The 16932-nt window shown below is 40.2% G+C and overlaps 1 protein-coding gene across 2 annotated transcripts; it reads left to right on the top strand.

Moving 5' to 3' along the window:
* The first annotated feature begins 1166 nt into the window (after window positions 1-1166).
* On the top strand, window positions 1167-11407 carry LOC135476524 (B-cell CLL/lymphoma 7 protein family member B-like). 2 transcript variants are annotated; one of them, XM_064756571.1, is made up of 7 exons: window positions 1167-1308; window positions 2324-2382; window positions 2943-2965; window positions 3565-3676; window positions 5302-5451; window positions 9325-9387; window positions 10080-11407. In XM_064756571.1, exons 1-7 carry the CDS (start codon window positions 1217-1219, stop codon window positions 10160-10162), a joined length of 582 nt encoding a protein of 193 aa, XP_064612641.1. In that variant the 5' UTR covers window positions 1167-1216; the 3' UTR covers window positions 10163-11407. The 2 variants fall into 2 exon arrangements, with proteins under 2 accessions (XP_064612641.1, XP_064612640.1); XM_064756570.1 differs by having other exon boundaries at window positions 5302-5460.
* Window positions 11408-16932: the final 5525 nt, after the last annotated feature.

Below are 16932 nucleotides of genomic sequence, written 5' to 3'. Positions count from 1 at the left end.
CATATTAAGTTCGAGGCACCCATAAAACTCGGAGCCCCAATGTTAAACTATGACTATCATATTAAGTTTGAGGCACCCATAACACTCGGAGCCCCAGTGTTAAACTTGGAATCACGACTCTTAAACTCGGGACACTGACTTTTAATGTTTAAATTTTATGTCATTTTTACGGTTACGCACTCTTTTAGATTCCACGCATCGTGAGACCAGTTGTCTTTGAATGGGTGAAAACTCATCTATACGGCAAACCAGGGTCGCCTGGGCCCTCGACTAAAGTGCTGTGATACTTTTTTAAACTGTCCGATTGTTTTTTGTTTTTTTTTTCTCCTTCAGTATGTCGCTTTCGCGGCACTATACGCTTCAGATCCATTCTCCCACTTATCTAAATGAAAGGGTTTTCGTTTACAGCAATCCAGGGTCTCAGAGCTTCCGGGGCTTAGGCAGCGCCTCGACCCTTGCCAATAGGCCGTAGTGCTGTGATGGTTCCTTCCGACGACACTGACCTACAGTAGGCCCTATATGCAAATGCCGAATAAGTGGCACCGGTAGGCCTACTTCTTTCATGGATTCTAATGTTTTGTTCAACAGAAGGTGTGTGATAGGCCTACCCATGCAAGATCGTGGGTAGTCCCAGTTGGTGAGTGGTATAAAAGTCTGATAGGCCTAGGCTCCAGGCCTTTATAAAGGCCATGCAGCTGTACTTTCATCGAGTTTAAAAATCTGATTCGTACGTTATTTATGTGAAACTAAAATGCTTTTGTATTTAAAATGTCTGAATAAACTATTAAGCAGTCTTGCACATCTTGTAGCACATATTTGCGTGTTTTCTAATTTTTTACCAGTGAGCCAATCTGTTGTAGTTAGGTCACATGTACATCTTCCACTTATCACCCTAACATACATCGCACAGGTCATATACACTGTCGATTTGATTTGACGGTATGTTACGCTTCATTCTTGTTAAAATTTTGGCAAAGCGTTGTAATCATCGAATCCGCAAATCATCATTTTATCCCACACGCTTGACCCGATTGACAAGGGTCCAGTTACCGATGTTGGACAAATCACCATCTACATGTATGAAAATGGAAAGGTACGAGTACCTGTCGAGCAATAATTCACCCGGGTAATTTTGATGCAGGGATTTCATGTAGAAGGTAACTTCCGGTGAGGAAGGCTTTGTCTTCATTGAAATCGGAGTAATTAGTGTTGTGAAATGTTGTCTCGGTCAGTCCGCGCCGAAACTCGAAGTCGAGCGAAGGAAGATATCAAGCGTGTTATAAATGCCATAGATAAAGTCAGAAAGTGGTAAGTGGGACGTAGAACTCGAAGCGATATGGATGGTGTTTTGTACAACAACAACACCCGTCTTTACGAAGAATAAATCCTGTCAAGTGCATTTTTTGTGCAGATTTACAGCCAGTCTCACTAAACTTTACATTACATTAGAAGGAGTGTGGAAGAAGTGAACTATTCCCTGGTATTGTGTAAAATCCATTCAAGCCTGTACTAATAAGTTAAATAAAATTGGACATGGCCGTGAGAAAGGGTAACAGACTGAATAAAACTCTTCAGCTCAGATGCAGCGCACCACTTCGTACTGCACAGTTGATATTTTTGCCCATTATACTTCTCTTCGCTGCGCTGCTCTAATCAGATATACATGTTTGCTACTTAGTGTATCCCATCAGTGTTTTGCCAAAATATTTAGGCCTATTTATTTATTTATTTATTTGATTGGTGTTGTACGCTGTACTCAAGAATATTTCACTTATACGACGGTGGCCAGTATTATGGTTGGTGGAAACCGGGCAGAGCCCAGGAAAAAATCTCATGACCATCTGCAGGTTGCTGCAAGACCTTCCCACGTACGGCCGGAGAGGAAGCCAGCATGAGCTGGACTTGAGCTCACAGCGACCGCATTGATAAGAGACTCCTGGGTCATTACACTGCGCTAGCGTGCTAACCAACTGATCCACAGAGGCCCCTTTTGCAAAAATATGAAAGTTTATCAGAAGTTACGGACATATACTTGTAAATAATAAACTTTAAATGACTAATTTGACATCATTGCTATTGTCAGAAATTTCTAAAAATGTAGGCAGGTTAATTGGTGTATAATCTTGATATGTTCATAAAATATTCACAGAAAGTGGTTAGAAATTTATATATTTTCCTTCAAACGTCAACATACCATATGCACAGGTGAGGTAGCTGAGACTCTAATGTAGCTTTGAAAAGAATCTTGGATGTGTGTTCAAGGAACATACATTTGCTGGGAAATCATATGCATTGATCTTGGACAAACTTGATTGTCTCACAGGGAGAAGAAATGGGTAACTATTGGAGATACAACCATGAGAATATTCAAGTGGGTCCCAGGTATGTTGTCAGCTGCTTTGCCCTATCACTCTGGAGTAAAAAGAATTGCTTGTTTCAAGTTATTTCAGAAATAAAGTAAAAAGTAGATGAAATATTTGTTATTATTAACAACTTTTGAAATATTTGCTAATACTAATTCCTTGACCTTTTCACATATAAAAGGGCAGCTTTCAATGCAATTTATGTACAATTTTTATGCAGTCAAATTTTTAATTTGATTTTGGAGGCAAAACTGCATTGGTTCGGGTTGGATTGACCAGTTTGAGGCCTTTACTAAAAAGCATATGCTTGAACACACTTTGGAAACATGCAAATAGGTTGAAAAATTACAGTAACTTGATGTTTTGTTGAGAGTCTCAGCATTTGTTTTGTAATATGCTGCCAGGTTTTTATATCATATGGTTAAAATTGTCTATTTGTTAAAAAAACAATTTACATTTGTTAAACCAGTTGTATCAATATTGATGTGTTTTTAGGTTGTCAAAGCTGTACATTGTTGCATTTCAATGTGTTTTGAAAACTGATTTTCTTTTGATTTTTTCTTTTCCTCATTAATTCAGTTGCCACTTCAGAATTAGAAGGGGTGAGTTTAGTGCCTTTATTATTTACATGTGGTGTGGGCTGATTGGCTTATTTACATGTCTTTTAAAGGAAAACTCCGGAGTAAAATTATTTAGCACTGCATTGGACGATGCACTTGTGTCTTTTGTCATTTGATGATGTTTCTGCATTTTATTTGATCAGAAATTGCTATCCATTTTCAAAATATTAAAACTTTAACATTCTTTTCATAGGAAGCAAAATTATTTGTGAATGACCTATATAAACAGCACTGGGTGAATTTGAAGTAATTCCAAAGTTTTTTTTATGTATTCTTGACATTTCATCGTTTCATCAGGCCTTTGTACATGTAGTTCTATTTATACTGTAACTCCCCTAAGATTTTTGAATACCCTAATTCTTCAGCCTTTTTCACTGCCTCTGCAACCTATATTTTGAAACATTCTGAGAGATCTATGGAGTGTAGAGAAATGTTGGCACAAACAAATCAAGTTTGGTTTCATTTTCGTAGTATTTGCTTACATAAACCCCACTGAAAAAAGTCCCTCAGTGTTAGTGGAAGATTTACAGTAGTTAGTCGTTTTCATCCAATACCTCTGCTGTGTTTTATCTTCATAACAGTCACCTGTTCCAAGGAAGGGATTGTTTAAGAACAAATCAGGTCGCATACGACGAGAAAAGACAGAGGGGGAGACAGCAGATCGCAGCTTCACTCAGGATACCAACAGTCAGGGTAAACAGCATTCAGAGGAGAATTTGTACTTAGCTTTTGGGCGAAATTTCAAGTCATTTATTGTAATAGCAATTAAGACCTAGAGGTTCCATCATTAAAACATTCTTTGTTTGTGGTAACCCAACCCTAACCGGAAGAATACGATGGGTTGGTTGGTTTACTGGCAACAAACATGTTTTTAATGATGGCACATTTATTTTCTGAGCAGAATCACAAGCCTAGCTAGACATTGTTTGATGTTTATAAGCAACATGTTCAATATTATAAAGGCAAGAGGCATGTGTCGTACGATTGTTTGATTGATGACCGAACAGCGCCTGTGAAAGACACACAGGTATAAAGCCAAATGTTTTTGGAAAAGTTTGAAATGCTTTATCCAAAAAGGATCCACCTCATGGACTCGTCCACATCTCACCCTGCATGCTATTAGTTCCACAGGATTACCTCCCTTGGAATATGGTGTCCATGAGTAATCCCTATGGAGTTTGTTCTGTCAGACATGATTTAATCTGTAAGGTTAATGGGCTTGAAAGTGTGTGGTTGTCCAAAGTATTCCTTAACCTAAACTTTGATTAAAAGAATATTTTAGATTTAAGAAATCTTAATTCGGTAGACTATTAAAAACTGTATCATGGTTTAAGCCAATCATTACCTTTGCAGGGTTTTATGATTAATCAAAACTGCTTTATTGCGATGAAGAAACTCCAGTATTTCTGAAAATCTTTGTCTTCTAAACTAACTTACCAAGTACCTCTATATGTATGCAATGCAGATGTAAGGGGTCTTTGCTGGCTCACTGCAACCTTGACCCAAGGGGTCTAGCGGGTCTTTGCTGGCTTACTGCAGCTTTGACCCAGGGGGTCTAGGGGTCTTGGCTGGCTCACTGCAATCTCGACCCTTGGGGTCTAGGGGTCTTTGCTGGCTCACTGCAATCTAGACCCATGGGGTCTAGGGGTCTTTGCTGGCTCACTGCAGCCTTGACTTATGGGGTCTAGGGGTCTTTTCTGGCTCACTGCAATCTTGACCCATGAGGTCTTGTGTTTGTATCAAACTTTTGTCAGGATGTTTGTCTGGTGAAGTGCTGTGGTTTCTGCAGGGCATTCCTGTTTCATCCATTTGTTGACCTAAAAGCTGTCATATGAGTGAGAAATTCCTGAGTACGGCATTAAACACAAACCAAGTAAATAAAATATATACATGTTTATCTGAACCATGACCTTATCATCCTAAGGCAATACTGCTCTGGTATCAGTGAACTATTCTTGAGTACAACGTGAAACACCAATGAAATAAACATCCTAGGGGAATAACATATTGCTTATGTTAACAACTTCTAAGGTTAATATTAGGTCACAACATTTTAATCTTCATTTTAAGATGGTTACCTGTCTGACCTGTGCCGCTGACTTAATAACAATCTTAGTATCAATATCAAAATTTTCTCACCAAAATAGCTTAGGAGTTGCAACGTGTTGTTCCGTTAAAACTCTTGTTTGTAAGATCCACAAGTTCAAGCTAATGGTACAGATCTGGTTGAGATTGAAACCTTCCCATCTAATAAACCTATAAAGTCTTATCCAGTTTGTAAATGCCAATTAAAGTCATTTGTTTGGATCCTGTTTCAGCATCCTCGTTGTTCACAGAGGAAACGACGATGCAGTCACAGGACTCTGGCTCGACCAATGACAACGAGGATTCCAACATGTCATTCCTGGACCAGAACACGCAGGATTTTTCACAGGACAGTAATGATGCTAATCCTGAGATGAGACTAGGTACTGCAGGTACTTACTAGGCATGCTCCATGGCCTAATTTTCATTTGTCTTGGGTTTTAGTTTTGTTATCTTTTGGGTTGTGTGTATTTTTGCATGTATATGTGGTATACAGTTTTCACAATTAATTGTGAACACAACAGAGAGATGTCCCTTTATGAGGTGAAATCATCACTTTATGGCGACACATGAGGGTTAGTCTGCAATGATGCTTTTGGTTGAGTTCTGGTATCCAAAATTTCAGAAGTAATGATATTCTTTCAGTAGTTATTGTGTAAACTTGAAAAATGCCACGTTAAATGATAGGCAGGTTATATAGACCAACCATGCCATAAAGCGACATGGCATATGCCATGTTAAATGATAGGCAGGGTATATAGACCAACCATGCCATAAAATAACGTTCCATATACCATGTTAAATGATAGGCAGGGTATATAGACCAACCATGCCATAAAACAACTTGCCATGTGCCATATTAAATGATAGGCAGGGTATATAGACCAACCATGCCATAAAACAACTTTCCATATGCCATATTAAATGATAGGCAGGTTATATAGACCAACCATGCCATAAAGTGACATGCCATATGCCATGTTAAATGACAGGCAGGGTATATAGACCAACCATGCCATAAAATAACGTTCCATATGCCATGTTAAATGATAGGCAGGGTATATAGACCAACCATGCCATAAAACAACGTGCCATATCCCATGTTAAATGATAGGCAGGGTATACAGACAAACCATGCCATAAAGCGACGTGCGATATGCCATGTTAAATGGTAGGCAGGGTATATAGACTAACCATGCCATAAAACAACGTTCCATATGCCATATTAAATGATAGGCAGGGTATACAGACCAACCATGCCATAAAACGACATGCCATGTGCCATATTAAATGATAGGCAGGGTATATAGACCAACCCTGCCATAAAACAACTTTCCATATGCCATATTAAATGATAGGCAGGTTATATAGACCAACCATGCCATAAAACAACGTTCCATATGCCATGTTAAATGATAGGCAGGGTATATAGACCAACCATGCCATAAAACAACGTGCCATGTGCCATATTAAATGATAGGCAGGGTATATAGACCAACCATGCCATAAAACAATGTGCCATGTGCCATATTAAATGATAGGCGGTGTATATAGACCAACCATGCCATAAAACAAGGTTCCATATCCCATGTTAAATGATAGGCAGGGTATATACACCAACCATGCCATAAAGCAATGTACCATGTGCCATATTAAATGATATGGCGGGTGTATAGACTAACCATGCCATAAAACAGCGTGCCATGTGGCATATTAAATGATATGGAGGGTACATGTATAGAGACCAACTATGACATAAAACAACGTTCCATATCCCATGTTAAATGATAGGCAGGGTATATAGACCAACCATGCCATAAAACAATGTACCATGTGCCATATTAAATGATATGGCGGGTGTATAGACTAACCATGCCATAAAACAGCGTACCATATGCCTTATTAAATGATATGGAGGGTACATGTATAGAGACCAACTATGCCATCAAGCGACGCCATCAAGCGACGCCATCTTGCACTGGGGATGTAACCTGGAAACTGCCTATTGCAAAATATATTCATATTGTTTGCTGAGGTTTTCTTCAGTATCCGTTACAAATTCAGTTTTATGTCTTCATTTATTTCAATTTTATATCTTTAGTTTTTATTACTGAATAGATGCAAATGAGTAGTATTTATTTAGGGAGGGCGTACTTTTACTATTCCTTTCAGTAAAATCAGATTTATTTCATATATTAGTTTTCATGTTGTGATTTGTGTGAAAACAACTTTTACACATTTATCGTATGTTCTTCAGTGCAGTGGCTATATCATTCCTAACAAGCAACACACACCTGACCAAAGAAAATTTGAAATCGTAGATTGTGATGATTTTTAAACTGACTCCACAAACATTAAAACATCATTTCAAACTTTCGAAATTACTTTTCATCTGAAAAGCATACAAAGATAAGTGATAGTCTTTATAGTCTTAGGTGAGGGAATTTTCAGACACATTGTGGTCTCCCATGACAAGAGACTCACGTAAATTTACTAATCAGGTCGTCTTTACCGTTTCACCAATCGCGCTTCATGTCACCGTCGGCCGTGTTGAGTGTCGGGTATAGTAGAGGCGGCAGAGAGCTAGCCATATTGATACTAATACTTCTGCCAGGTAATCTCCACTTTTGGGTTGATGTGAAATAGAAGATTTAAAAATACATGATATTGTACTGATAGAATGACAGCTGCAGATCTAGATGATTCTCCTGTCCTTATATATTGGTATCTAGTAAAACCAAACACCTGTCACTTAATGGAGAACTTGGAAATCTCCATGGCACCAGAAAGTGAGTCCAAAGCTATCTACTCTGTTGCTCTTTCATAAAACATAAAACACTTCTTTAGTACTCAACTGCTGTAGTGTTATGTCAGAAGATGACATGCTTTTACTTTATCGCAGCCCAACAGAGTCTCCTATTTATTGTTCAGTGGTCTTCAGCAAAACAAACCAACTCACTTAAAACATTTTTCTGATGCCTTCATGTTTTGCATTCTACCAGAGCAATGGAACATACACTTAATCTGCACTGCTGTATGTGTGATACTGTTCACACTGCTGTGTGTGTAATATCTTATGGACTGTCTGACTGAGCTGGAAGGTTTTGGTGCCCTAATGGTTAGAGCATTTACCTCGAAGTTGGGAGACCCGGGGTCAAACCTAGTTCATGTCATACAAAAACTTTAAGAATGGTGCTTGTTGATGCCTTGCATGACGCTTAACCCTGCCACAAGAAGACACAGTATATGTACACACACCTAGTGACTCCTTGTCGTCATATGACGTCAAACCCCAAGCATTCATCCATTCTGACTGAGCTGTGATTAGGCACGTGTATGCCTAGTTGTTTTGTATCACTGACCACTTTTGCCACAAAAACTTACCTATGTGACGTAAGCCATAATCAGTCATTCATTGGCCACTTCAGTGTCCTAGCTGTGAGAGCATTCTCATGGAAGTCAGGAGATCTGGCATCAAACCTGGTGTCATATCTGGTGTCTTCCACATGGTACATTAGAGGTGGCAGCACTTTGGCAGCAGGGACTTGCCCTGTCAAAAGAAAACATTATATATATATATATATATATATATATATATATATATATATATATATATATATATATTGGGTGGGCATAAGATTTCTGTTCATCGGACCAAAATCAAAATAGAGTCAAAATTCATGTTCGGGACATTTCAAAATGATGTTCTAACTTTTTTTGTTTGAAAAGATGATCAATTCCTTGTCCGCCGCAGATGAAACAATTTTGATTCAGCAAAACTTGTGCCTGTCTGGCAGAAGGGTTTCTCTGACACTAGAGCCAGACAATTTTTCCAGACAACACTTGATTGACGCTTGTCACACAGGTGCAGCGCACGCTCTACTCATGACACCTGACAGGTGATGCATTGTGGTTCACCAGAATGTGCGTTTTTGAGGATATGTTTTCATTTTAACCCTGTGTACAGACTACTCAAGCTATGACCTTGAAAATTGGTCAGTGCATTAAGAAAATCATGTTATTTAAATGTCTAAAGTTTGACAGGGTTTGAACAAAGGATAATGGAGCAATGCAGCATCAACATACGGCCCATTTTTTTTTATGCCCACCTCATATATACATATATATATATATATATATATATATATATATATGTACATAAATGACTCGTTGTCGTCATGTGACTGAAAAACTGTTAAATGTGCCGAAAAACCCAAGCATATGTACGTACACAGGTGTTGTTTTATCATCCACAGCCATGAGTATGGTCCGAGAAGAACGAAGACAGTTGGAGAAGGACAACACAGAAGATACAAATGGTGAGAGGAGAGTTACATGTATCTTTGTGTGGTTACTTGGATGAAATTACAACAGGATGTACAGAAATGTGTATCTCACATAGTTTTCAATGTTACGAGTATTAGCAAAAATTTGAGTATTAGCAAAAATTAAGATTGTGCTGAATGTCTTTCTCATGGAGAAATTTGTCTTATTTACAGTTCATACACACAGGAAGTTACTATTCCATGTGTAACTTTTGTCAGAATGATTTAGAAGATAATTTATCAGACTTTGCTGAAGGTTTTTATCGGATCAGACATCTTGGTCTGCCAGTCTACAAACTGAAGAAAGCACTTCCCATTTTCTCAGGAAATTCAAGATTTACTAATGTTGTGTGGAAATGCCAAGAGGGGATTAATTGAGATGGGCAAATTGTATAAATTTGAGATTTCTTTCATGGATTTTCTGCCTGTTTTCTGCCTGATGTGTAAATATATCAGGTCACATGCTGGAAATTTTGTCAGTAACATGTTCAGTGGTTTCCCATTGGCCACTCGGGTTTACTTCATCAGGGAAAGACAACTCTCGTTAACAGGGAAAGACAGCTGTCGTATGAGGGGGAAAAGTTCTTGAGTATTGAGTTAAGCAACAATCATATAAGTAGATAAAATTTACCTTGAAAATTTTCTGTGAAAAGTTCTCTAATAATCCATTGCTATTATGTCTGTAGATTCAGAACCACCAGTCTTAGTGCCTGAGACAGATGAGCCTCCAGCCAAGCGTCACAGATCTGGGTCTATCGGGGGATCGTGAAGGGTATTGGAGTCCAAGCAGCGTTCATCAAGTCACAGCTAACAGAACATAGAGAGCCAGTGCGTTGAGAACACTGCTTTCAGTGCACACATAAAACTGGATAATTTAATGTCATGTACTTTGACAGAAGGGTGTGTACCAAGTCACAGCTAACACAGCAACGGGTCGTTTCAATAGACACATTGACCTCACTAAAAAAATACGTTAAAACATTCCATGGCTGGCATTGGGACAGAAGAAGAGTTTGCCAAATCACTGTTCAAAGAAAATTGAGCTGTTTGGAAACATTAAGCTCTGGAAAACACAAAATTTGGTCATTTCATGGGAAACATTGAGCTTACTGAAATCGCAACATTGGGTCATTTCATTGGAAACATTGGGCTCACTGAATACACAAAATGGGGTCATTTCTTTGGAAACATTGGGATATAACACTGTTTGCTTGGTTACAGTGAACACAACATTAAGTTTATTCATGGCAACCATTGGGACAACACTGGTTTTCAGCAGCTGACAACTAACATAACATTGGGCCAGTTCATGGCAAGCATGAACTAACGCATCATTGGGTTTCCTCATGAAAACCATTGCATAAGCAAATAGTGTTTATCAGGCCACAGTTGTTTAAAACAACATTGGGATATACATTGAGTTGTGGTGGAGCCCAGTATGGGCAATCTCAATTCAAGCATGGTGGCAGAAGAAAGCTTGACTCGGGTCGTATCGAGGGAAACTAAGGTTTAATTGTGTATCATAATCTATCATGATCCAGTTCACGGCAAGCCATGGGGGAAAAGTGGAAGCTTCATAGCAGCCACTGAACCGCCTGTTACGCCAGATTTTGATAAGATTGGGCCAGCAAGTGAGAACTGTCCCAAAAGATTGTGGCCAGGTTTCGTACCTTAGACGCATTTGTACCAAGTATGGGAGTCAACATTTCTACCAGCTGTCGGTAGGTTATGTTTCTGAATGTAACTCTCACTTAATTTATGTGACGATAAGTAAGAATTGCATTTATAGGTCTTTGTAGTGGTTTGCTTGTCGTGAGTTGACCGGATTTCCCAACAAATGTATTCAGCTTGTACCTCATCGTTTTCATTAATGAGGCACTTCTAAATGTTCATTTTTCATTATTGTATTCTCCAAGAGAAATAAACAACAGGAAAGTCTGATACATGGTCTAGTCGAATTCATCTCTTGCTATACTCAAAAATTTTCACAACACTTTTGTTCAGTTTTACATGTCTGTACATATGGAATAAAAGTCAAGATTATGCACGAAGTGGTCTGACCTTTCTCTCTGATGTGTTTCTGAAAAGATTTTCTTCTTGTTCACTATATTATACTTTTAACTGGGAGGTAACCATAGAAGTTTTACCCAAATTCTATTGCCTAAAGATTTAATTAGGCAACGGGTTATCCGGTTTCAATGTTGCATCTTCTGTCCAAGAGGATATGGTGGCAGTGTAATAATTCGGCAGTTAACCCCGATAGCACAGTTGCTAGAGCGTCCGCTTTGGGGCTGGTAGATCCTGGGTCAATCCTGGGTCGGGACACATCTAAGACCTTAAAAAAAAAGAGGAAGTTGTGACTTCCTCGCTAGGCGCTCAGCATTTAGGGAATAGTGTAACGACTGGTTGGCCCGATCAGCATAATGTCACGGTGAAGCAGCACTAGATAAAAGAGCAGTGGAAATCCGTCCACATACGCGGTGAAGTACGACGTTAAACCCCAAGCACTCACTCACTTGTTTCACCTATCGTGGGCTTACATACAGTTTATTGCAGATCACTTGCCTTCTGAACTACCGGCTCCAATGGCTCAGTTGAGCGTCCACTTCGCGGGCGGTAGATCCAGGGTCAATCCTGGGTCGGGTCACACCTAAGACCTTAAAAGAGGAAGATGTAGCTTGCTCGCCTGGCGTTCAGCACTAAGGGGATAGTGCAACGACTGGTTGACCCATATAAGTATAATGGATCAGGTGGGGCGCCTTATTTCCCTTCAGTAAGTCATCTCAGGGAAGCAACTAGATAAAAGAGCGGTGGAAATACATCATGCAACAAGGAGGCACATCACCTGCACTCTTAGGATTACTTCGTCGTCATATGATCGAAAAATTATTAAGTACGACGTTACACCCTATACCCACTCCATCTGGGGCTAATACCATAACTCTTACAATGTTTGAGCCACGTGGTTGGTTCTTGGCCTACATGTAATTAGAGCAGAAATATTTGGTTTCTCTTTTTTTTCACTTATATATTCATGTCTTTACATTCCAAAAAACTGAGAGAGAAATGTAATTCTTTCCTGGGGCCTCCGTGGCTCAGTCGGTTAGCGCGCTAGCGCAGCGTAATGACCCAGGAGCCGCTCACCAATGCGGTCGCTGTGAGTTCAAGTCCAGCTCATGCTGGCTTCCTCTCCGGCCGTAAGTGGGAAGGTCTGCCAGCAACCTGCGGATGGTCGTGGGTTTCCCCCGGGCTCTGCCCGGTTTCCACCCACCATAATGCTGGCCGCCGTCGTATAAGTGAAATATTCTTGAGTACAGCGTAAAACACCAATAAAAAAAAAAAATAAAAAATAATTCTTTCCTTTCAGCACGACTTACATCTGTCATAAAAACTAAAAGAAATAGGGTGTGACAGGGATAGACAACAAATTCGCGTAAATTCTCGTTCTCTCTGAGATTTCTCAAGATTTCCTTTCCGCCATTATAATAATTTAAACGGAAAGAGAGACCACTGTGAAAGGCTTTAACATACAATTCATATTTTTGCCGTGATGTCGCAGCTGTTCTAACCCAACACTCTTTGGCCACGTGACTAGAGAACTGGAGGTGAAAACAAAGAGAAATTAACCCGGGGGAGACAGGGCTTTTTGGTAAGAAGTTTTTGTGGGAAAGTAATCACAATGTATCCAGACTTCAAATATCGTAGTTTCAATGCCCTGTAGGCCAGTTCTCTAAACTTGATCAATGCTTGCGAGGAAATCGGGTTCTCGAAACTATGACTATGTACTCCCAAATGTGACAAATATAGCATAGGCATAGAAGAATCATTATGTTAGTTCCAGCTTCCACCCATGTGGCCTATATTTTGAGGCTGCTTTGCGGGTGACATGATGTGACTAATGCATGGGGAAGTTTGTCAGTTATTTTAAGAAAGCTGAGGTTTTTCTCCGGGTAGTCCGGTTTTCTCCACGTATAAAATTAAGAGATGTCATAAAAAAAAACCATTGAATCGACCACTGAAACCCAAACGCTTTATCAGGTTGCTGTCGTAATTGCTCATGCGATTATTGACTCTGACCGTCTGTTGTAGTTGACGCCTGACATACGAATGTCTTCTTCGACGCCTAGACCCACAAGACTTCGTGCTGACATGTTGACATGTTGAAACAGAGGTTAGTTGCGATTTTGGTATGCCAGAGACGTTAAAATGTGCAAGATACATGTACGTGTACACTCACACCTGGGGTTCTGCGCCCATACAGTTTCACGAAACTCCCTATGTTCAATGAATGGCTTAAGTATGTGGTACTTTGCTCAGGTTCAACATTGAGTGTTGGCCTCGCATGTGATCTGTCGAGGGTATCAGGTTTGTCTGAAGGTTTGTTACATTTACAACGCCTGTGCTCGATGGTCATGGTCGGTTTTCAAAGTAGAATACACATGGGAAAATTCGTCTGAAATTAGTACCGGTACCGCGGTTGTTGCCTAATATACGGCGCCGCGTCGCGACATTTCGGGTCGGAGGGTGTGTTGCTGGAGGGTGTGTCGACCACCTACCGAATGCGATGTATATATTGAATTATATTATCCTATATTATATTATGCTCATAATCCACGATATAACTACACACTGATCAGCCTTCCAACCGGACATGGGTATAGTCCATTTATGTGTTGAGCTACATGTTTCCTTGATGTTGTGAACATAAATGTACTTACAACTAGATGGGTATGTACTTGGGAATTTTTGTCAGGAGCCTGCGGGTGATTGATGGTTTCTCCTGCGCTCTGTCCTGTTTCTTCCCATCATAGTGCTGGCCGCCGTCGTGTAATTAAGTGAAATATTCTTGAGTATCGGGTAAAACACAAATAACTAAATTATTTCATTGGTGTTTGACAGCCCATTCGCTTGTTCGGTGTATGTCATTTCTGTAGCCGGAGGAAACCAACTACACGGAGCAAACTACCATTTTCATTTTGTCCAGGTCACGTGCCTTAGAGGGTCACGTTATTTCTACACACCCGCCGATTGGCTGCTTTCACTCAACTTGACTCAACTTATTGACAAAAAATACACATGTGCACATTTCCGATTCAACAAAGTGTTGAGTGTTGCTTAATCAAGTTGAAGAACCCGTCCACACTACTCAATACGGCTCAACTTATTGACTCAACTTCAAGTTGAGTCAACAAAAGTTGCGTGATGTTGGATAGTCTTGTCGGGGCTTTAGTCAGGAACCTCACAACTCTTCTGACTGAAAGCCTCACTCGATCCATACGGATAAGTGGTGAATTGGAATATGTTACATGACTCCTTGGTCTTGCTTGGAATTATCGTCAGTAACGGTTCAGACGAATCAGTAGGTAAGTGTTCCACACGCGGATCACACATTTGTCGAATTTTCAAAAGTAAATGTGTAAGCGTTTGCGTACTCCCCACACAAATCTGCCGTGATTTTTGATCAGACCATCACGCCATTGTGACCCATGATTTGCCCTTTCAGCTTAAGTGTTTCTCTTGTGGCAGCCGATCTGCCCCTAACCTCTATCGGACATCACTGCTTCGAACCCAACTCTTGCAAGTTTCTCTAAATTAATTTGCACTAGTGAGTGAGTCGGTTATAAGTGTACTCCGCGCAGACCGATTTCCTTAATATGTACATGAATAAATTTGACCGCTGTTTTACTTATAAGTGAACTCTTTAGCACGTATGACGTCAGACAATTGACAATGAAATTTTTAAATCATGATACTGGTGTTTGAAAGTATGCTTATATTTTCTCTTAAAATGAAACGATGGATTTCCTCATGTGCTGCAACTGTTATCTTGACAGGTTTCATTACGTTTGTAACAACGACATGCACATGTGAGTGAGGTACAAGAGTCGGCTTGGCTGGCACAGGTCGATTATATACTGATCAGATCAAAGGTTTGATATACTGACCACATTCCTTGTTTACAGACCTACAGCATTATATGTACGCAAGTGTGGGCCATCCATCAGGTCACTGATAGTATTGTTTACCCTTCAAATAAGCCGTGCTAAGTGAACCGGTTCGTGTGATATAATGGTGTATCGCAATGCGCCCGGAAAGGGAAATCCCCACTTCGAACATGAAGGACGACAACTCCCATCAACTTGTCTTACACGGCCAGGTATTTCTATGACGCAACAGCCTGGACTGTTACGAACGTGTTAATGGACCCCCCTCCCCGTCTGGGAGATGTATACCAAGAGGAATGTGGAGTGTCACCTGGTCTACGAGACCTTAAATCTTCACTGTTACCCTTGGGCCTCCGAGGTTGTCTGAATCAAGTGAAATAATGAAAATGTGCACAATGGCACTTTGACATTGATGTTTCGAGATAGACATATTATTGTCTGTAGAGTTTACTTACAGATTTACTGCGTACAGACCTTTACCACTGGCCAATCGCTTGTCAGATATCGACGTGAGTTTCAATACCATTGAATTTCTGATTTTCTAGGTTCTCTTTGTTCACATTGATCTCGGGACGCCGGTGGCAGTAAGTGGTCAACGGAACTCTCGTGTTATCTTGACTTTCTCCAATATGCCAAAGGTCGATCGGAGGCCTGCATATAAATAAATAAGCATTGCGTAACACGTCATTTTATGTCCACAGATGTTTGTCATTAATTTGCTGTAAACAATGACTACATACATGCTTACTATGTCCGCCTCGAAGTTGGCAGACCTCGGGATCAAACCCTGGTCGGGTCATACCAAAGACTTGATACCTGCTGCATGCTACCTCCCGTGGCGCTCAGCACTGAGAGGTTAGAGCAAGGAAACATGAACCATTGGCCCGGTGCCTGTATAATTTGTGCGGTTGGGTGTCATGTCTGGTGTCTTTGGCGTGATACTTCAATGGCGCCAGCACTTTGTCAGCATGGACTCGCCTTGCAACAAAAAGACACAATATATGTACACATACCTAATCACTCCTCGTCGTCATATGACTAAAAAATTCTTAAAGACGACGTTAAAACTTATGCATTCATACTTATATACATGTACATGTAGATTTATTTAATTATTTATTTGATTGGTGTTTTACGCCGTACTCACTTATATAGAATATTATACTTATACGACCGTGGCCAGCGACATGGTGGGAGGAAACCGAGCAGAGCCCTCCGCAGGTTGCACCCATACACGAAGTGTATACAGGCTTCATATTTGCAGTTACACTTTCTCTCACTCTCCTGTACATTTTGTGATTATGATAAAACAGTCTGAGCTTGCGTGATGCCATATCATGATTTACCTATGAAGCCTCGATCGGACTAGCTAGTACAGGATTCAAGACTCGACCACATGTGCCCGAGGGCTGGGACGGGTGTAGCAAGAACAATTAGGCTTTAAGTGAATTAGTCAGCTGGGGTACTATACATATTTTACAGCTGTCACGCTTAAAATCTGCATGCCGTTATATCATGTTGAAATGACACCTGCTATAATCCGGGCTACCTTTGAAGTCTTTGTCCAAAGCTTAATGTTTAACAACAGTAGGAG

Source organism: Liolophura sinensis, chromosome 10, assembly GCF_032854445.1.
Source record: "Liolophura sinensis isolate JHLJ2023 chromosome 10, CUHK_Ljap_v2, whole genome shotgun sequence".
Taxonomy (NCBI): Eukaryota; Metazoa; Mollusca; class Polyplacophora; order Chitonida; family Chitonidae; genus Liolophura; species Liolophura sinensis.
The sequence above is the reverse complement of the archived record's forward strand: the minus strand, read 5'-3'. Positions and strand labels throughout refer to the sequence as shown.